The sequence below is a fragment of the Sus scrofa genome, chromosome 2 (assembly GCF_054392235.1).
Source record: "Sus scrofa isolate SSC_HxYL_T2T_F1_AM1 chromosome 2, Sscrofa_HxYL_maternal_Yorkshire_Landrace_v2.0, whole genome shotgun sequence".
Taxonomy (NCBI): Eukaryota; Metazoa; Chordata; class Mammalia; order Artiodactyla; family Suidae; genus Sus; species Sus scrofa.
The window spans coordinates 69,304,171-69,326,045 of record NC_139384.1 but is presented as its reverse complement, the minus strand read 5'-3'; the positions used below and the strand labels follow the sequence as shown (position 1 = coordinate 69,326,045).

At 50.7% G+C, this 21,875-nt stretch overlaps 1 protein-coding gene across 32 annotated transcripts in view; it reads left to right on the top strand.

Moving 5' to 3' along the window:
- The window catches only part of SLC27A1 (solute carrier family 27 member 1), a 32,485-nt gene extending 13,125 nt beyond the window's left edge, over window positions 1–19,360 (top strand). For 8 of the 32 annotated variants that reach the window (XM_085006175.1, XM_085006280.1, XM_085006211.1 and 5 more), the window contains 8 exons: window positions 372–463; window positions 539–648; window positions 10,732–10,941; window positions 13,170–13,296; window positions 13,385–13,522; window positions 13,595–13,759; window positions 14,441–14,587; window positions 16,388–19,360. In XM_085006175.1, the coding sequence (XP_084862301.1) occupies window positions 372–463; window positions 539–648; window positions 10,732–10,941; window positions 13,170–13,296; window positions 13,385–13,522; window positions 13,595–13,759; window positions 14,441–14,587; window positions 16,388–16,545 (1,147 nt within the window). In that variant the 3' untranslated portion in view covers window positions 16,546–19,360. 32 annotated transcript variants of the gene reach the window in all.
- Window positions 19,361–21,875: the final 2,515 nt, after the last annotated feature.

The window sequence follows — 21,875 nt, the reverse complement described above, 5'->3', positions numbered from 1 at the left end:
CCCCTTCTGATCTCAGGACCTTTGCATGTGTTCTGCCCTCCACCTGCGTGCCCTTCCCTAGTGTGCCCCACAGCTCCCTCTTGCCCTGTCTTGGCTTGTGGGTCACCTCCCCAAAAAGGCTACCCCAACCTCCCTGGCTGTGTCCCTTTCAGCTTCTCTCTGTCTCTTTGCCTTATTATATCCCTCATGGCACCTAGCACCATTTTCTTTTTTTGTTGCATGTCCCTCTCTGGCCAGCCTGTAAGGCCCCTCTGAGCTGGGCTGGCTCAGCTTCGCTCCTTGCTGTGTCCCTAGTTCCCAGCACGTACCCATCCCTTCCATGCTTTTTTCAGGGAGATGGGTCCCAGCCCCTGCACCCCTTGCCCCCACAGGTACTACCGCATCGCGGCATTCGGCCACCACTCCTACCGCATGCAGGCAACAGACGTGATCTATGACTGCCTGCCCCTGTATCACTCGGCAGGTAGCAAGGGGCAGCTCGGGTGGGGCAGGGGGCGGGGCCCTGGGGACCCCCCCTCATCGAGTCCACTCTCTGCAGGGAACATCGTGGGCGTGGGTCAGTGTCTCATCTACGGGCTGACGGTGGTCCTCCGCAAGAAGTTTTCAGCCAGCCGCTTCTGGGAGGACTGTGTCAAGTACAACTGCACGGTCAGACCCCGCCCCCTCTCGCCCCTCCTGTGCTCCGCCCACCCGCCCACCCCTGTGGCTCTGAAAGGCTGCCTCCCAGGGACGTGGTGGGGCTGGACGGATGAATCAGTGCCTCAGGCTCCGTGTCTAGCCCGAGGCTAAACTCACTGGATCTTTACAGTTACTTGGAAGCGGCAAAGGCGTCATATCCATTTTGCAGGTGGGGAAACTGAGGCTTCTGATGCAGCTGGGATGGGACACAGATTGCCTGAGCTCCTAGAGGAACTGCCTTCTTTATGCTCTGTGCTGGGAAGGTCTTCCCTGCTGGTGGTGGCAGGGGGTTGAGTGCTGTCACCACCCTGGACTGGTTAAGGCCACAAGACTGGGGGCATCGCACTGGGGTAAACATGAGGCAGAGGTGGAGGGCATCCACTGCCCTGCAGAACAGGTAAAAGTTGAGACAAGTCCCTTCCTCTCCTCTCCACAGTGAGAGGACCCCAGGCTGAGAGTTTCAATGCTGTGATGGGGCTGGAAATAGAGGTGCTAGAACCTCCCTTCAGGACAGAGAAGGAGTGAGGAAGGGAGAAGAGGGAGTGTGTTCAGGGTCTGGCACATGGGCAGATGCTGACCCCACCTTGTGCAGGTGGGGCCTGGAGAGGTTCAGCCACTTGCCTGGATCACACAGGTGGGCACGGTGGGGGCTCTGGGCTGGGCATCCTGAAGGAGCCTTCAGCATGATGACTGTGCCCTGTTCTACTTTTGAGGATTTTATGTTCTGCTTGGGGGGAGGGGTCTTTGAGAAACTTGCTAATTTGAATTTTGAAATATAAAACAGTCCATTTTATTAACTTCATTATTGAGAGTTGCAGATACACATAAATGTGGACAGAAGAGTTTAGGGGGTTCCCAGGTACCTGTCACTTGACTCCAGAGGCCATCAAATACCCTGTCCTGTCCACCCCCCACCCCACATCCCTCCTTCTGTGTTGTGAAGCAGCCCCAGGCAGCAGTGTGTTTCCTGCATATAGTAAAACCTCTGAAAGATAAGGACTGTTTTGTTTGTTTGTTTTTTGTCTCTTTAGGGCTGCCCCTGCAGCTTATGGAGGCTCCCAGGCTAGGGGTTGAATTGGAGCTGTATTTGCTGGCCTACCCCACAGCCACAGCAACGCCAGACCCAAGCCGTGTCTGCAACCTACACTGCATCTCGTGGCAATGCTGGATCCTTAACCCACCCAGCGAGGCCAGGGATCGAACCCGCATCCTCATGGATATTAGTTAGGTTCGTTACTGCTGAGCCCAAATGGAAATCCGAGGACTTTTTTTTTGAATTGAGGTGAAAATTCACATAAGATTAGCCATTTTATTATTTATTTATTTAGTCTTTTTGCCTTTTCTAGGGCCGCTCCCACGGCATATGGAGGTTCCCAGGCTAGGGGTCGAATCGGAGCTGTGGCCACCAGCCTCCGCCAGAGCCACAGCAACACAGGATCCGAGCTGCTTCTTCGACCTACACCACAGCTCACGGCAACGCCAGATCCTTAACCCACTGAGCAAGGCCAGGGATGGAACCTACAACCTCATGGTTCCTAGTCAGATTTGTTAACCACTGCGCCATGACGGGAACTCCAGATTAGCCATTTTAAAAGGGACAGTTCAGTGGCAATTAGTACAGTCATAGGGTTGTGCAACCATCACCTCTGTCTACTTCCAGAACATTGCCATCACCCTAAAAGGAAACCCTGCCCCCATTGGCAGTCACTCCCCACGCTCCCTCCCTGAGCTCCTGGCAACCACAAATTGACTTTCTGTCTATGGATTTGTCTGTTTTGGACATTTCTTGTAAATGGGATCTCTGTGTGGTTTTTTTGTGTCTGATGAGGACTGTTTTTAAAACAAAAGATTTGAAAGCTGGGTCTCAAAGAGATGTTTGAACATGCCTGTTCATAGCAGATTATTCACCCTAGATAAAACATGCAAGCAACCCAAGTGTCCATCTCCATACAATGGAATATCATTCAGCCTTAAAAAGGAAGGAAATTCTGGGAGTTCCCGTCGTGGCGCAGTGGTTGACAAATCCGACTGGGAACCATGAGGTTGTGGGTTCGGTCCCTGACCTTGCTCAGTGGATTGACGATCCTGCGTTCTGGTGAGCTGTGGTGTAGGTTGCAGACGTGGCTTGGATCCCTCGTTGCTGTGGCTCTGGCGTAGGCTGGCAGCTACAGCTCCGATTGGACCCCTAGCCTGGGAACCTCCATATGCCGCGGCAGTGGCCCAAGAAATAGCAAAAAAAGAAAAAAAAAAAAGGGGGGGGGGAGGAAATTCTGACACATGCTATATAACACAGGTAAATGTTGAGGATATTATGCTAAATGAAATAAGCCAATCAAAAAAGACCAATGGGGAGTTCCCTTTATGGCTCATTGGAAACGAACCCGGCTAGTATCCATGAGGACGAGGGTTTGATCCCTGGCCTTGCTCAGGGGGTTAAGGATCCAGCTTTGCAGTGAACAGATGCAGCTCAGATCTTGCGTTGCTGTGGCTGTGTCGTAGACTGGCAGCTGCAGCTCTGATTCAACCCCTAGCCTGGGAACTTCCATATGCCATGGGTGTGGCCCTAAAAAGCAAAAAGCAAAAATAAAGAGACAAATATGGCATGATTCCACTTGTATTAAGTACTTAGAGTAGCTAAAGTCATAGACAGAAAGTAGGATGGTGGTTGCCAGGAGGTGGGGAAGGGGAGAAAAAGGAGTTGGTGTTTACCATGTATAGAGTTTCAGATTATTATTATTATTTTTGGTCTTTTTGCCATTTTCTTGGGCCGCTCCTGTGGCATATGGAGGTTCCCAGGCTAGGGGTCCAATCGAAGCTGTAGCCGCCAGCCTACACCAGAGCCACAGCAACTTGGGATCCGAGCCGCGTCTGCAACCTACACCACAGCTCACAGCAACGCCGGATCCTTAACCCACTGAGTGAGGCCAGGGATCGAACCCACAACCTCATGGTTCCTAGTCGTATTCATTAACCACTGCGCCACGACGGGAACTGAGTTTCAGATTATTAATATTAAAAGAGTTATGGGAATGGATGGTGGTGATGGCTGTTTATAAATGTGAATGTATTTAATACCACTGAGCTGTAAAAATGGCTGAATTCTCTTGTGGTGCAGTGGGTTGGGTATCCGGCATTGTCACTGCAGTGGCTTGAGTTGCTGCTGTGGTGGAGGTTTGGTACCTGGTCTGGGAACTTCCTCATGCTGCAGATGCAGCCAAAAAAATATGGCTAAAATGGTAAATTTTATGTTATGTGTATTTTTTTTTTTTTTGTATTTTTGTTCTTTTAGGCCGCACCTGTGGCATACGGAGGTTCCCAGGCCAGGAGTCTAATTGGAGCTGCAGCTGCCGGCCTACACCACAGCCACAGCAACGTGGGATCTGAACCGAGTCTGCGACCTACATCACAGCTCATGGCAATGCCAGATCTTTAACTCACTGAGAGAGGCCAGGGATTGAACCCACATCCTCATGGATACTAGTTGGGTTCTTAACCTGCTGAGCCACAATAGGAACTCCTAAAACATCAGTTTTAAGATAAGACCCACACGTTGCAACTGGTTTATGTTTCTTATAAGAATCCTTTCATCTGTAGGTGCCCCTGGTCTCTCCCTCACTCCTCCCCACCTCTTCTAATTTATTTATTGAAGAAATGGAGTTTGCCTGTAGTGTTTTCCCAGTGTGGGTATTGCTGAGAGGTCCCTTGGTATGCTCTTCCCTCCCTAGTACTTCCTGTACCTGTTTCTTTTCTTTTCTCCTTTTTTTTTTTTTTTTTTTTTTTTTAGCCTCTGAAAAAAAAAAATTAGGGAATTCCTCTTGTGGTGCAGCAGAAACAAATCCAACTAGGAACCCTGAGGTTGCGGGTTCAATCCCTGACTTCGCTCAGTGGGTTAAGGATCCGGTGTTGCCGTGAGCTGTGGTGTAAGTTGCAGACACAGTTTGGATCCCACATTAATGTGGCTGTGGTGTAGGCTGGCAGCTACAGCTCTGATTAGATCCCTAGCCTAGGAACCTCCATGTGCCTGCTTCGGGAGTGGCCCTAAAAGGACAAAAAAAAAAAAAAATCGGAGTTCCCGTTGTGGTTCAGCAGGTTAAGAACCCAGCATAGTGTCCTTGAAGATGCAAGATCAACCCCTTGATTAGGTCAAGGATTTGGCGTTGCTGCAAGCTGCAATGTAGATCGCAGATGCAGTTGGGATCTGGCGTTGCCATGGCTGTGTTGTAGGCCAGCACCTGCAACTCTGATTTGACCCCTAGCCTGGGAACCTTCATATGCCGCAGGTGAAGCCCTAAAAAGAAAAACAAATTAAAATTTAAAAAATTGAGGTATAGTTAATTTACAGTGTTGTGTTAGTTGCAGGTATGCACCAAAGTGGTCCAGTTACACATACATATCTAAATCTGTATATTCTTTTTCAGATTCTTTTCCATTATAGGTTATTACAAGATATCATTCCCTGTGCTATACAGTAGGTCCTTTTTTTTTTTTTGCTTTTTAGGGCCACACCTGAAGCACTTTAAAGTTCCCAGGCTAAGGGTCAAATCAGAGCTATAGCTCCTGGTCTCCAGTACAGCCACAGCAATGTAGGATCCGAGCTGAGTCTGTAACCTACACCACAGCTCACAACAATGCCAGATCCTTAACCCAATGCCAGAGCGAGGCAGGGATCGAACCCACATCTTCATGTATTCTAGTCAGGTTTTTTACCACTGAGCCACGATGGGAACTCCAGTCCTTGTTGTTTTCTTTCTTCCTTCCTTCCTTTCTCCCTCCCTTCCTTCCTTCCTTCCTTTCTTTCTTTCTTTCTTTTTTTTTTTTTTTTTTTTTGCTTTTGAAGGTCACACCTGACGCATATGGAGGTTCCCAGGCTAGGGGTCGAACTGGAGCTACAGCTGCTGGCCAACACCACAGCCACAGCAACACAGGATCCAAGCTGTGTCTGCAACCTATGCCACAGCTCACGGTAACTCCAGATCCTTAACCCACTCAGCAAGGCCAGGGATCGAACCCACATCCCCAAAGATCCTAGTCGGGTTTGTTACTGCTGAGCCACAACAGTCCTTGTTTATTTTATGTATAGTAGTGTGTATATTGTTAATCCCAAACTCCTAAATTATCTCCTCTCCCAACCCTCGCTATCCCCTTTGGTAAGTATAAGTTTGTTTTCTATGTCTGTGAGTGTATTTCTGTTTTGTAATATGTTCATGTTTTTTTAGATTCCACATATAAGTGATACCATATGTTGTCTTTTTCTGTCTGGCTTATTTCACTTAGGATAATCGCTAGGACCATCCTAGTTGTTGGAAAAGGCATTATTTCATTCTTTTTTATGGCTGAGTAGTATTCCATTGCGTATATAGACCACATCTTCTTTATCGATTCCTCTATTGATGGACATTTAGGTTGCTTTCACATCCTGGCTATTGTAAATAGTGCTGCTACGAACCTTGGGGTGTATGTATCTTTTTGGTTTTTTTTTTTTTAAGTTTTTTTTTGTGTTTTTTTTTTTGTGTGTGTGTGTGTGTGTGTGTGTGTGTGTTTTGTCTTTCTGTGTTTTTCTAGGGCCACACCTGCGGCATATGGAGGTTCCCAGGCCGGGGGGTCCAATCAGAGCTGTAGCCACAAGCCTACACCAGAGCCACAGCAACGCCAGATCTGAACAGCCTCTGTGACCTACACCACAGCTCATGGCAACGCTGGATCCTTAACCTGCTGAGAAAGGCCAGGGATCGAACCTGCAACCTCATGGTTCCTAGGCAGATTTGTTAACCACTGAGCCACGACGGGAACTCCTATGTATCTTTTTGAATTAGAGTATTCTCTGGATATATGCCCACAAGTGGGATCATAGGATCATATGGTAACTCCATTTAAAATTTTTTTTTGGGGGGGGTTGGGCAGCAACCACAGCATGCAGAATTTCCTGGGCCAGGGATTGAACCCACGCCACTGCAGTGACTGAGCCACAGCATTGACAGTGCTGGATCCTCAACCAGCTAGGGCACAGGAACGCCTCTATTTTTTGAAGGGATCTTTATACTGTTCTCCATAGCAGAAGCACAGCATTTCTCAACCACAGCACTGTGGGTATTTGGAGCCGGATCTTTCTCCTTGGTGGGGGCTGTCCTATGCACTCTCAGATATTTAACAGCATTTCTGCCCTAAAATCAGTGGATACCACTTGTACCCCACACTTGCAACTGTGACAATTAAAAATGTGTCTAGGGCATTCCCATCATGGCTCAGTGGTAATGAAGCTGACTAGTATCCATCCTTGGCCCCCTCAGTGGGTTGTGGACCTGGCGTTACCATGAGCTGTGGTGTAGCTTGCAGATGTGGCTCAGATTTGGCATTGCTGTAGCTGTGGTGTAGGCTGGCAACTACAGCTCCAATTTGACCCCTAACCTAGGAACTTCCATATGCTGCGGATGTGCCCCTAAAAAGACAGACCAAAAAAAAAAAATCTGTCTAGACTTTGTCAAGTGTCTTGACTTTGATTGAGAACCATTGCTCTAGATATTCAGTTGCTTCAAGTTCCGCTTTTTTGGGCAAGAGTTCCTTGTGGGCGGTTTCACATCCTCTGCAGAGAGGTCTCTGGTGTCTGGCGGCCCCTCTCTTTGCCCTTGACGTGCTGCGTTGCATCAGGTTTCATTCACTGTCTCAGGGCTCCCCAAAGTTCATTCCAATTCCTTGAAGGGGGATTTCTATCACCAAGAAAGGGCGCTGAGGGGCTCTTTTAAGGAGTAGAGGGTGGAATTCTCAAAGGTCAAGTTTAATAACAGGATCAAAATAAAAAATATAAAAATTGTGATCTATTATTTTTGACAATTTTATGTATATATTTGAGATAATTTGATATTAATTAATTTTATGAGTCTCATATTTTGGGAGTTCCTGTCATGGCTCAGTGATTAACGAATCTCACTAGCATCCATGAGGACACAGGTTCAATCCCTGGCCTCACTCAGTGGGTTAAGGATCCAGCGTTGCCATGAGCTGTGGTGTGGGTCGAGGATGCGGCTCGGATCCTGCGTAGCTGTGGCTGTGGTGTAGGCCAGCGGCTACAGCTCTGATTGGACCCTTAGCCTGGAAACCTCCATATGCCGCAGGTGCAGCCCTAAAAAAGCCAAAAAAAAAAAAAAAAAGTTTCCTGTTTTTAATTGCTGTATAACCTTGAATGTTGTTGGAGGCAAAACCAAGTTACTCATGTATTATTCTAAAACTCCCTGTACTTTTTATTTTCTACATTAAGAAAAATACAGCTCACTTTAAAGCAGGATAATTGTATATGCTAGGCTAGTTTAATGTGGAAGTTAAAGAAAAGTCTCACTTCACAATTACTTTGTGGTGCCTTTAGTTCACAACTTTATTCGTGTTATAATAAATTACTGTTATTGGGGAAAAAGAAAGGATCAAGTTTAATAAAGATGCTGAGAAGACTGAGAGCACGCATTTGGGTTCAGAAATCCCATGGCTGTAGAACGGGGGAAGCTTCTTGGCTGTTTTTTCTTGTTGTTGTTGTTGTTTTTGTCTTTTTGCCTTTTCTAGGGCCGCTCCCGCAGCACATGGAGGTTCCCAGGCTAGGGGTCCAATTGGAGCTGTAGCCACCAGCCTACGCCAGAGCCACAGCAATGTGGGATCCGAGCCGGGTCTGCAACCTACACCATAGGTCACGGCAATGCCGGATCCTTAACCCATCGAGCAAGGCCAGGGATTGAACCCGCAACCTCATGGTTCCTAGTCGGATTCGTTAACCACTGCACCATGATGGGAACTCCGCTTCTTGGCTGTTTATCTGCAGCAGTAGGCACTGGCCCAGGTCAGCTGCCTTGCTGTCCTTGTGGGAGGCAGCAGGCTATAATATAGAGCTCTGCTCTCTGAGCTCCATAAAGCAGGTAGATGGGCAGCCGATAGGCAAGTAGCCATCATTGTCCACGGAGCCTGAGTGTGCACACCTTGACTCCCCATACCCACTTGGGTGTGCACATTCAATGCCTGAGGTCACCCTGACTTGGGAGTGGTAGCAGGAGTCCCAGGTTGACACCTCACTCCCAGCTTCTGGCCCCTGCATGCTGGAGGTCACGGCATGGGGCATCTGTTGCCTGCCCTTCAGCTCTGAGTCTGTCTAAGGGTCCAGGCTGAGTAAAGATCATCTGTTTGGCTCTCAGTATATAGATGTGGCCTTAGAGCCACAGGGACATCATTATCACCCTCAGCTGCCTCAGTTGTGGCTGATTGTCCCTTCCCCAACCTAATTTCTGAAGGGGACAGTTGTGAACTGCTCAGAGTGTGGCTGGGACTACCTGTGATGGTCTGGAGGGCAGCTCTGTGTTTAGGCAGGACTGAGTCAGTTGACAGATAAAACCAAAACCCAGCCCTAACTTAAATTCTGGCTTTCTTGAGGAAAGGTATTTATTAGCTTATGGAACTTAGGAAGCCAAATGGTGGACAGCCTTCAGGCACAGCTTGATCAAGGAGGGCCTCGTTCTCACTCTCTCTCTCTTCATTTCTTGTTCACTTTCATCTTTCTCTTATTTTCTTCTTTTCTCAGTGGGTGGTTTCCTCCCCATATCTGCTTCTCCAGGAGGGTTCCCAGCAGCTCCAGTTGAGAAAGAGGCTGTCTTCCCACTAGTCCATTAAAAAGTCCCAGAGCTGATTCTCATTGGCCAATCTCTGGTCATCTGCCTATTCTTGAACCAATCAGTGGCTAGTGATGGACTGGACAGACTGGCTAAGCTGTATGACCCAAGGTCCCTGGGTCTGTCCTGGAGATGGTGTGGGCTGAGCTATACCCCAGGCACACAAGGGAGCTGGGGGCAGAGAGAAAAGAACCATCATGGGTTTCTGATCTAGCCTTGCCCTGGGCTTGCCTCCTGGTCAGCAGCTGGTGATCTTGGACCACCTGTGTGCCCTCTCTGGGTCTCAGTGACTTCATCTCCAACATGGAGTGTTGGGAGGACTAAACAGATGATCTCTGTACTTGGCAGGTGGTGAGTGCTAGGCACCCTTGTATTCCTCAGATATTTATCAGGGAAATATGTGACATTTGAGACCTGATGCATCTGGTGGCAGGGTGCTCCCAGCAGAGGGCACAGTCCATGCAAGGTCCTCGAGGAGGGGACCCATGTGGCAGAGCCAAGTGAGCACAGGAGTTGGAGGGAGAGGAGGCATTGAAGGTGGCGGGGCCAGATGGAGTTCATCACAGGTCATATTTTTACATTATCTTGTGAGTACTTTGAAGCTGTAATGATTGCCCTGGTGGTTAATTCTGAACATGTGTCTGTGTTGAGGCTTTGGAGCCAGGATGGCCAGATTCAAATCAAATTTTATGACATTTTTAGCCTGGGTGGTTTTGTTTTTTTGTTTTTTGTTTTTGTTTTTGTTTTGTTTTTTTTTTTGTTTTTTTTTACTATCCGTGAGCCTCAGTTTCTCCATCTGTAAAATGGGGAGGGTAATCATTCAGAAGCTGATGTAGAGATGACTCAAGGACACCCGGGGTATCTGGAAGGTGACCCCAGGGGGTGGAGCCCTTTGAGGAGGTGAGGAGGTGACTACATGGGTGGCCAGGGCTGGGTCCCTGCTGTGACTTCAGGGAGGCAGAGAAGAACATGTTCCTGAGAGTGGTCCCACCCCAGGGTCAGATCACTAGGCATCCTGACCTGAGCTCAGATGGTTGGGATTCTGGGGGACAGCATAAAACACCTCGGCTCTGGGCTGAGGGTTGCCCTGTGGAGTGTCAACACTGCATCCTACCTTCCTGCCTGCCTGCGCCATACACGGGGTGTCCCCAGGAAGCAGCATGGTGCTGAGGGACAGCAGAGGGGTGTGGGGGTTGCGATACATCCATTCATTTAGGAAGTGCCTTGGGGACAGCGAATGGATAGGTGTAAATGGCTTGGGCTGTTTCCTTGCTATCATCTTCTTTAAGGCCATTTTGTTCCTAGCGCCCTGGTTAGAGGGGGAAGGTCCCTGGGTCTGGGGGAACCTCCACCCTCAGCAAGTTCCCTCTGCCTTGGTGGCACAGGCGCCCACGGCTCACTTCCCATCCCCTAGGTGGTCCAGTACATCGGGGAGATCTGCCGCTACCTGCTGAAGCAGCCCGTGCGGGAGGCAGAAGGGCAGCACCGTGTGCGCCTGGCCGTGGGCAACGGGCTGCGGCCGGCCATATGGGAGGAGTTCACCGAGCGCTTTGGCGTGCGCCAGATCGGCGAGTTCTACGGGGCCACCGAGTGCAACTGTAGCATCGCCAACATGGATGGGAAGGTGGGCGCTGGCGGGGGGAGGCTGGGCTGGTGTCAGGGTTCAGGGATCACTGCTACCTCGACCTGGCTGGCCTGTGTCGCCATAAAACAGCCTGAACTGTGGTGGGACACTCAGCCAGCCTCTCCGGAGGCCTTTCTCCGGTGCGCCCAGACTTGTGACTCTTGCCCTTGAGTTCAAGCATGGCTGTGTGCCCTGGGCAAGTGCCTCAGCCTTTCTGAGCCTCAATTTCTAGCGGTAGAGGTGGCAGGGAGCTCAGGGCTCTGGGGGATCCAGGGCCAGGAAGGAAGTTCTGATCTCCTCTTACAGGGAAAGTCACTCAGGCTCCTTAGGTCTCTATTTCCTCATGAGTAAATGGAGATAACAGCTCATTAGGTTTGTTGTAACCACCCAGCATCCTGAGCTCACCACAACACCCCTCCAAATAGGCTCTCTGCAAACAGATGCTTTTATGATTAGTGATTTTTTCTTGCTTGCTTGCTTGCCTGCCTGCCTGCCATGCCCATGGCATATGGAAGTTCCCAGGCTAGGGGTCAAATTAGAGCTGCCAGCCTACACCACAGCCACAGCAACACCAGAGCCAAGCTGCATCTGCAACCTATACTGCAGCTCATACCAATGCTGGATCCATAACCCACTGAGTGAGGCCAGGGATCAAACCCACATCCCCACAGACACTATGTCGGGTCCTTAACCTGCTGAGCCCCAATGGGAACTCCCCTTCTCATTTTCTGTTCTTGACTTTGGGTGGGAAGGGCTTGATAAGAGAGGAGGGTCCTGCAAGGGCAGAATGGAGATAAAAACGGATACTAATTGCAGTTCCCGTTGTGGCGCAGCAGGTTACAAACCCGGCCAGTATCCATGAGGACTCAGGTTTGATCCCTGGCCTTGCTTAGTGGGTTAAGGATCTGGTGTTGCTGAAAGCTGTGGTGTAGGTCGAAGATGCAGCTTGGATCTGGTGTTGCTATGGCTGTGGTGTAGGCTGGCAGCTGCAGCTCCAATTCGACCCCTAGCCTGGGAACTTCCATGTGCTGCAAGTGCAGCCCTAAAAATAAAAAAAAAAATATTAAAAAAAAAAAAAGAAAAGGGAGTTCCTATCGTGGCGCAGTGGTTAACGAATCCGACTAGGAACCATGAGGTTGCGGGTTCGATCCCTGCCCTTGCTCAGTGGGTTAACGATCCGGTGTTGCGGTGAGCTGTGGGCTGCAGACGTGGCTCGGATCCCGCGTTGCTGTGGCTCTGGCGTAGGCCGGCGGCTACAGCTCCAATTTGACCCCTAGCTTGGGAACCTCCATATGCCGCGGGAGCGGCCCAAGAAATAGCAAAAAGACAAAAAAAAAAAAAAAAAAAAAAAATGAGAAGAATGCCAACACCCAGGGTCAGAGATTCTTTTCTGTATCTCGCTCCTGAATCCCTAGCACCTGAGGACCAGGCACCACCTCCACCAATCACATGTGTTGAATGGACAGCCCCAGAGGACATTCTGACCATACTAGCACAGGGTGCTGCTCTAACAAACATACCCGAGCTTGGGAAGTGGCACTAACCCATTAGTCAGGCATTTCTGCTCATAGAACTGAGCCAGGCAGGGTGACATGCAGTGGGCAGCAGGCAGAAGCTCTGCCAGTGTCCTGACATGGCTTTAGGGTCACTCCATGCATCTACTTCCAGCCAGCATGGAGGGTTTGTTTTTTGTTTTGTTTTGTTTTGTTTTGTTTTTGCCTTTTAGGTCCACACCCACAGCATATAGAAGTACCCAGGCTAGGGGTCGAATCAGAGCTGCAACTACCAGCCTATACCACAGCCACAGCAACTTTGGATCCAAGCTGTGTCTGCAACCTACACCACAGCTCATGGCAACACTGGATCCTAAATCCACTGAGCGAGGCCAGGGATCGAACCTGCATCCTTATGGATACTAGTTGGATTCGTTTCTGCTACGCCACAACGGGAAGTCCCCAGCATGGAGGGTTTTAAGGACCAGGAAGTAGTGGCTGGCCAGCGGGTCTCCACTTGACTGCAGGGGAGGCTGGGAATGTGGGGGAGGGGGCATGAGCCCTAGGGAAGGTGCTGCAGTTATTACTCCCCTCTTTCAGGTCATCCAAGGTCACTGAGTTGGGGTGACACTAGGGGTGCTAATTCCAGGCCCTGGGGCAGGACAGGCAAGATAGGGGCGGGAGGACACCATGTCACCCGGGGGCTCCTCAGCAACCTAGTTTGTCCCATCCCAGGTTGGTGCTTGTGGCTTCAACAGCCGCATCCTGCCCCATGTGTACCCCATCCGGCTGGTGAAGGTCAACGAGGACACCATGGAGCTACTGCGGGATGCCCAAGGCCTCTGCATCCCATGCCAGGCCGGTGAGCAGGGTCCCACCCAGTCCCCCGGGGAGCTGGGGCCCCCACCTCCTACCCACCCAGCGCAGCCTGAGTGCTGCCTCCTCCCCAGGGGAGCCCGGCCTCCTCGTGGGCCAGATCAACCAGCAGGACCCTCTGCGTCGCTTTGATGGCTACATCAGCGAGAGCGCCACCAGCAAGAAGATCGCCCACAGTGTCTTCTGCAAGGGTGATAGCGCCTACCTATCAGGTGTGCAGACCATGGGAGTGGGCTGTAGGGGTGGCGGGTCATCCTCTTACCTCCTCTTCTCCCCTCTGCCAGGTGACGTGCTGGTGATGGACGAACTGGGTTACATGTATTTCCGGGACCGCAGCGGGGACACCTTCCGCTGGCGTGGGGAGAATGTCTCCACCACTGAGGTGGAGGGTGTGCTGAGTCGCCTGCTTGGCCAGACAGATGTGGCCGTGTACGGGGTGGCCGTGCCAGGCAAGCTGAAGCTGTGGGGGTGGTCCTAGGGTACGGCAGTTTCAGAGGAGCCCCGCCAGAAGGGGCTTGGAGGTACAGGTGCCCTCATATGCGGGACAAAAAGCAGTGCACAACCTGGACAACTGCACATGGTACTCTGGATCTGGAGTCATAATGCATCAACATCAATATGCCTGATGTCGAGCCTCAGTTTTCCTCATCCAGAAAGTGGGATCATAGGAGTTCCCATTGTGGCTCAGCAGGTTAAGAACCCAACTAGTGTCTGTGAAGATGCCGGTTCCATCCCTGACCTTGCTCATGAGTTAAGCATCCGGCGTTGCCTCAAGCTGCAGCGTAGGTCATGGATGTGGCTCAGATCTGGTGTTGCTGTGGCTGTGGCATAGACCAGCAGCTGTAGCTCCAATTTGACCCCTAGCCTGGGAACCTCCATATGCTATAGGTACAGCCCTAAACAGAAGGAGAAAAAAAAAAGAGAAAAGAAAGAAAGTGGGATCATGATATCAGCTGTGGGTTAGGGTTTTCAGGAGTACAGCAGAAACTCAGTAAAATGGTCCCTGCTTCAGTAAGTGCTCTCCCAGGTGGGAGGGACTTGAGGTCAGAAGCAGGGGCCACTGTTGGAGGGTGTATCTGGTCCCCTGTGGGGGCGAGGGGTGGTGGTCTCAGCCAGACTTCTGTCCCCAGGAGTAGAGGGCAAAGCAGGCATGGCAGCCATCGCAGACCCTCACGGCCAGCTGAGCCCCAACGCGCTGTACCAGGAGCTGCAGAAGGTACTGGCCCCCTACGCCCGGCCCATCTTCCTGCGCCTCCTGCCCCAGGTGGACACCACAGGTGCGGGCCCCTCTGTCCCTCTGTCTGTCTGTTAAGTCCCTCAACCATTTACTTACTTGTCTTGGTTCAGCCCCCCATGGCGAGTTAAACGTAATGGTTCACGGCCAGCCGGCACCGCAGGCAAAGCCTTTCTCATTTTATTTACATACTTAATTCTTTTCATTCCTCACTCCCACTCCCACTGGGCATCCTGTAATGTTTGGTGCATGTCTTCATTGTTAGCATTTTCCTGATAACTAGGAAATTTGAGCAAATCATCTCACACCTCTTGGGTTTCCTCCTTTGTAAATCACCCACTAGTATCTTTCACCCACCTTTGTGTTAACTCTGTCTTTCATTGTGATCGTCGGAAGTTCCCTGTAATAGTCTATATATCAATTCCCTAGCGGTCTCGGACATTCTAAATCTCTTTTTTGGAGTCTAACGGTTAACTTTGTCCATGGTGCTCTTTGTTGAAAAGGAGCTCCCCCCCGTGGCTCAGTGAGTTAATGATCCAGTTCGTCTGTATGGTGTTGCCTGTTCAATCCCCAGCCTGATACATGCAGTGAGTTAAGGATCTGGCATCGCCACAGCAGTACTGTGGCCTCGGTTGCAGATGCAGCTGGCCTGGGAACTTGCATATGCTGCGGGTGAGGCTGAAAAAGGAAAAATAAAGTGCTATTATACCAGGCAGATTTTAAAAAAGAAAGAATGAAAAGAAACCTCTAGTTTTTTTTTGGTCTTTTCAGGGCTGCACCCTTGGGTGCAGCATATGGAGGTTCCCAGGCTAGGGGTCCAATTGGAGCTGTGGCCGCTGGCCTATGCCAGAGCCACAGCAACGCGGGATCCGAGCCGCGTCTGCAACCTACACCACAGCTCCACGGCAACGCCAGATCCTTAATCCACTGAGCGAGGCCAGGAATCGAACCCGTGTCCTTATGGATGCCAGTAGGGTTTGTTAACCACTGCGCCATGACAGGAGCTCCAAAAACCTCTAGTTCTGATACAGACTTAAGCCCTCTCCCCTTTTTTTAATCTTATGGTGTATGTGTTTGAAGTTTGGTTTAAAAAACAAATTACCCAATTCTAGAGCACACAGATATTCTGTCTTGATTTTTTTCTACCAATCCTAACCCTTAGCCTGCCTTTCACAAGCGCCCCCCCCCACACCCGTCCTCTGCCGCCTTTTTTCGCTTCACCGGCAACATGGGGAAGTTCCCAGGCTGGGAATGAAATCTGAACCACAGTAGTGACAATGCCAGATCCTTAGCCTGCTAGGCCACCAGGGAACTCCACGACACCCTTCTTTAATTATCACACTTTGTCTTAAAGGCCCGGATAGTAAATGTGCTGAGTTTTGCAGACCACAGTCTCTGCAGCAATAATTCACCTCTGCAGTTGTAGGGCAAAAACAGCAGTAAACAGTGTGGACATGAGTGGGCGTGGCTTCCTCGGATAGTGGGCTGAATTTGGCCTATCAGGTGGCTCAGAAGGCCTGTCATTTGCTCACCCTTGACCTACTGTGTGACAGACCCAGCCCTTCTCGGTCTTGTGGGGGTGGACATGTGACCAGGCAGGGAGTGCACCGAAGTTTGGTTTCAGGCCATATGGGAGTGGTCTGGGAGGCCTCTCTGGAGGAGGGGCCATGAAGCCGAGATTCAAAGGATGAGGGAGAATCCGGCAGGCAAAATGGGGAAGAATGTTCCTGGTGTTCAGAGGCCTGGAGGTGAAGGAGAGGATGGTGACTTGGGTGGGTGGGGTTCCTGGAAGCCCCCTGGCCAAGTCCTCACCCCACCCACATTGCCACCCCCACCCACACAGGCACCTTCAAGATTCAAAAGACGAGGCTGCAGCACGAGGGCTTTGACCCACGCCAGACCTCGGACCGGCTCTTCTTCCTGGACCTGAAGCAGGGCCACTACCTGCCTCTGGATCAGAGTGTCTACACCCGCATCTGCTCGGGCGCCTTCTTCCTCTGACGCTCCTCTTCTGCCCGCCAGAGACAACCCTCAGGCGCAGCCAGCGAGTTGGGCTTGAGCCAGACAGCCCTGCCCTGTCCTGCCGCAGAGAAACTGGATCCCAGGCGGAACCTGTGTTTCCCACCTTCACCGACCTCTCGCCTCGGGCTCCTGTGTGTGTGTGTCTGTGTGTATCTCTCTCTTTTCCCTTCTTCTGGGCCTTCCTGCTGCCCTTGACCGCCCTCACCTTCCTCCCCCATCTCCCCTCCCCTGCCAAAAGCAGAACAGACAGTTCCTGGAAGCCGCGGTTCCTGTGGGGGCCCGGCTGCCCTCAGAGCTTCCGAGGGGCCTCCCCATTGGGTCGTAAACCTGGAATGAGGCCTCTCCACCTCCCTCTCAGCTGTGCCTTAGCAAGACCCACCAGTCTAGGCCTCCCTAGGCTTCCCTAGGCGGCTGGATTCCAGGATTTGTAGTCCTGGGTGAACTCCAGGCAGGTCCCCCATCCTCCTTGCTGAACTGAGGAGTGGTCTGCCTGGCCAGCCGGGGTGCAGGGTTGCTTCAGCCGGGGACCTGCACATCAGCGGGAAATCTCCCAGGCCAGTTGCCTTTTGCACTTCCTGTCCCTGGTGGGTCTCCCTTGCCTTGCCTCCCCTTCCTGATGCCCTAGAAACTTCTGGAATTGACTGTGACCGCTTGGATGTTGCCCCCCCCACCACCACACAGACGGCCCTGTTCAGGCATCTCCACGGAGCCCCTGCTGGAGGGGCCCTGAAGATGGTGCTGGCTGGCGCCTCAGGCTGCTGCTCAGATGCTCACCCCAGTGGAGACCCTGCTGGTGTGGCTGCTGATGGGACCCATGGGAGTGACAGCAGTGGGTTGGGCTAAGTGTCCAGGCTAGGGGTGGCATCTGAGATGGTCTCTCCGGGTCTCAGGGGTTCCAGCCTGTTGAATGTCCCCGCCAGCCTTGTTAGTGATAGCTTGAATCTTTGGGTTGGTGACATCCTGAGACCACCCCACTAGGATAGCTCGGACATCCCCATCGGCTTCCTTGATGACTCACCCCAGACACCCGTTGTTGGGGCCAGCTCCCCAGCTCGCCCCTCTGTCCCTCCCTCTGGCAGCACCGTCCGGCTCCTCGAACATTGAGGCCAGTAGCAAGTGACCCTGTGGTGTTTCACATGGGCCTTTCCAAGCACCAAGGTTTTGTTTCCTACTTGAGTTTAAGAAATAAACCTGCAGAGTGTCTGGTGCCTGTTGGGAGCTCAGTCACTCACCGTTTGTTCCCATGTGGCACAGAACCCTTTCTGAGTGTCAGAAGGCAGGACCCTCACTGGGGAACACCCGGTTGCCAGACATGAGCCAAACACGCTTGGCCTTTTCTTACAGCTCCTATTGTCTGTTCTACCTGCAAGGCCTCAGAGGACAGGGAGCACATGAGTTAGTGTCCTCGCTACCTCCCTGCAGCCTCCAGGGCCTCCTGTAGGCTCATGGTGATATTGGTGGTCTCAGGAGAGGGAGAGCCAATCTGTCTAGGGGTTCCTGCAGGTGCACAGAATGGCCCAGAACAGAGAGTTGCGGCACATTTTGCTACCCCAAAAAACATGCCTCTCGGTCCAGTGGGAATGGCCATGGCTCTGGGTAGAGCCACTGAGTCTATGAGGGTAGCTGTCTGAGCTGGGATTTGAACCTTGGACATTGAGCTCCCATCTTCTACTGTGTTGTGTCTTCCCCCCCCCCCCCCCCCCCGCCAAACACCTGCTTCAGAATGACAGTCTGTCTTCATCTTGTCTTCACTTCAAGGACCAGAGGAAGATAATCTTACGATGATGAAGTATTTTCTAGGAGGGAGCACCAAGGAACAGTGGGGGTTGGGGGGGTGAACCATTGATGTGGGGGTTTGTCCTTGGATGCCCACAGTGCAAGGGGATGCAAGGTGGAGCCTTTGAAATGCTGTGTGAGGATGGAGAAGGATCCATTGCCGGTGGGGATGGAGCGCCCCTAGTGTGCTGATGGGCAAGTGCATTCTGGATAACCTCCCTTCACACATCTGGCCACCTCCTGAAGTGTCATCATGGTCCCCGTTGTACAGATAAGGAAACTGAAGGCACAGGGAGGGGAATGAAGGCATTGTCAGGGGCTCTGATGAGAAAGTGGCCCAATGGAGACCTTTTTCATTGCAGAGCCTATAACTCTGGCTACTGCAGCATCAGAAGTTCCCTCCAAACTGGCAAGAAACTAACCCTGATGCCTCCTAGGATCTGGCTCTGTGTGTGTTTGCTTTTTAAAATTAATTTGTAGAGTTTATTAGGGTGGTTTTAGGTTTACAAAAAAAGTGAAAGTACAGAGAGTTCCCATGTATCCTTTCACCCTTGTACCACTGTTTCCCCTGTTATTAACATCTGGCATTAATGTGATACATTTGTTCCCCTTAACAATAATTGCAAAGCATTATTGTAAAGGCCACAGTTAACATTAAGATTCACTCTGTTGGAGATCCTGCTGTGGCTCTGCTGATGAAGAATCCTGTGTTGTCACTGTGGAAGCTCAGATTTGATCCCTTGCTTGGGAACTTCCAGGTGCCACAGGTACAGCTGCAAAAGAAAAAAAAAGGAGTTCCCACTGTGGCTCAGTGGAAATGAGCCCTGCTAGTATCCATAAGGATTCGGGTTTGATCCCTGATACTGCTCAGTGGGTTAAGGATCTAGTGTTCCTGTGAGCTGTTGCATAGGCTAGCAGATGCATCTCCAATTTGACCCTGAACCTGGGAAGTTCCATATGCTGCAAGTGCAGCCCTAAAAAGCAAAAATAAAAAATAAAAACTTCCAAAAAAAAAAAAGGTTCACTCTGTTATGGATCTGGTGTTGTCACTGTGCTGGTTTGGATCACTGCTGTGGGATCACTGCTGTGGGATCACTGCTGTGGTGTGGCTAGGGAACTTCCACATGCCACAGGTGAGCGCCCCCCCCCCACCGCCGCAGCAAAAAAAAAAAAAAAAATCAGTTTTACATTCTATGGATTTCAACAAATGTATAATGATATACATCCACTTATCATAGACATAAGTTATAATACCATAAAAAAAAGTTTCTCTGCCCCCCAAATCCCCTGTGCTCTATCTCTTCATCCCTCCTACTCTAATCCCCATCAACCACTGATCTTTTTAGTCTGTAGTTTTTCCTTTTCCAGAGTGTTATTGGCTTGGAATCACACCATGTGTAGCCTTTTCAAACTGGCTTCTTTTGCTTGGCAAGACGCGTTTGAGGTTCCTCTCTGCCTTCTTGTGGCTTGATGGTTCAGTTTTGTTTTGGCCACATCCGAGGCATAGGGAAGTTCCTGGGCCAGGGCTGGAATCCACTGCGGCAACGCTGGGTCCTTTAGCCCACTACAGCAGGTTGGGGATCAGACCCATACCTTCGCCTCAACCTGAGCTGCTGCAGATTCTTAACCCACTGCACCACAGTGGGAACTCCAGCTCTATTTTTTTGTACCAACTGAGAAGCTCTGTGACTTGCCCCATGGATCCCTTGGTAAATCAGGAAGAAAGCTATGATGGGAAGGCACTCTGCCCCTAGCCTCTCCTTTTTTGAAGGGGCCCTGGAAGGATGTGCATAGAGGAGACATCTGTACTTACTGGGAAAAATAACGCTTCAGCCTGGCATGGGCAAGTGTGCTGTGAGGGGCAGGGGCTGAGTGGTCCATGAGGGACAAGGAAGGAGCAGCCACTACTTCCTGGGCATGTGAGAGGGCATGCGGGGGAAGGAGAATTGAGCCAAAAGACCCTCCTGAGGACAGGTGGCTGCAGGCTGTGTCCCTGCCCCTCACCCTTCGCCCTTGCCCTTCGAGGCTCTCCATCACTCAGTCTCTTTTGCTAGCACTGCCATCCTACAGGCTCTTTTCCTTGCATCACAGAGGGTTGTTTCTAGTCTTTATTCCTGCTCTTTCTTGTGCCTGAACCACTGTTCCTCTTCCCTAGCCTGGCCAACTCCAACTGATTTATTTTTTAATCCTGCTATTAGTCATTTACCATAAAATTCAGCCTTTTGGGATGGGGGCGGAGGGGGGCTACACCTGCAGCATATGGAAATTCCTGGGCCAGGGATGGTACCTGTGTCACAGCAGCAACCTGAGCTGCTGCAGTGACAATGCCAGAACTTTAACCCACTACACCACAAGAGAACTAAAAATTCAGCCTTTTAAACTGCAATTTAGGAGTTCCCATCGTGGCTCAGTGGTTAATGAATCCGACTAGGAACCATGAGGTTGCAGGTTCGATCCCTGGCTTTGTTCAGTGGGTTAAGGATCTGGCGTTGCCGTGAGCTGTGGTATAGGTTGCAGACACAGCTTGGATCCCACGTTGCTGTGGCTCTGGCGTAGGCCGGTGGCTACAGCTCTGATTCGACCCCTAGCCTGGGAACCTCCATATGCTGCGGGAGCGGCCCAAGAAATGGCAAAAAGACAAAAACAAACAAGCAAAACCACAGCAGTTTAGTGGCTCTTAGTATATTCACAAGATTATGCAACTGCCCCATCTGTCTAGTTTCAGAACATTTTCATCACCGCAAAAGGAAACCTCATGTTCATTAGAAGACACTCCTCCCTACTCCCCCACTGCCGCCTCTGGAAACTGCTATATTCTGTCTCTATGGATTTACTTGTTCTAGACATTTCATAGAAATGGAAGCATAGAATATGTGGCCTTGCATGTATGGCTTCTTCTTCTTTTTCTGCTTTTTCAGGGCTGCACCTGTGCATATGGAAGTTCCCAGGCTAGGGGGCCAGTTGAAACTGTAGCACAGCCACAGCAATGCAGGATCTGAGTGGCATCTGTGACCTACATGACAGCTCATAAGGCCAGATCCTTAACCCACTGTGGCCAGGGATCAAACCTGTGTCCTTATGGATACTAGTCAAGTTTGTTACTGCTGAGCCACAGTGGGAACTCCAAGGCTACTTTTACTTGTCATGGTTTTAAGATTCATTCATTCATTCCTTTTTATGGCCAAATAACATACTATTATATGGATAGATCATGTTTTGTTTAATTGTTCACCAGTTGGTAGACATTGAGTTATTTCCACTTTTTGGCAATTGTAAGTAATGCTGCTATGACCATTTATGAAAAAGGTTTTGTGTGAATATTTGTCCTTAATTTTTAGTATAAACCTAGGTGTGGAAATGCTAGGTCACACTATGGGTTTTTCTTTTGTCTTTTTGCCATTTCTTGGGCCGCTCCCGCAGCACATGGAGGTTCCCAGGCTAGGGGTCTAATTGGAGCTGTAGCTGCCAGCCTACGCCAGAGCCACAGCAATGCGGGATCCAAGCTGTGTCTGCAACCTATACCAAAGGTCATG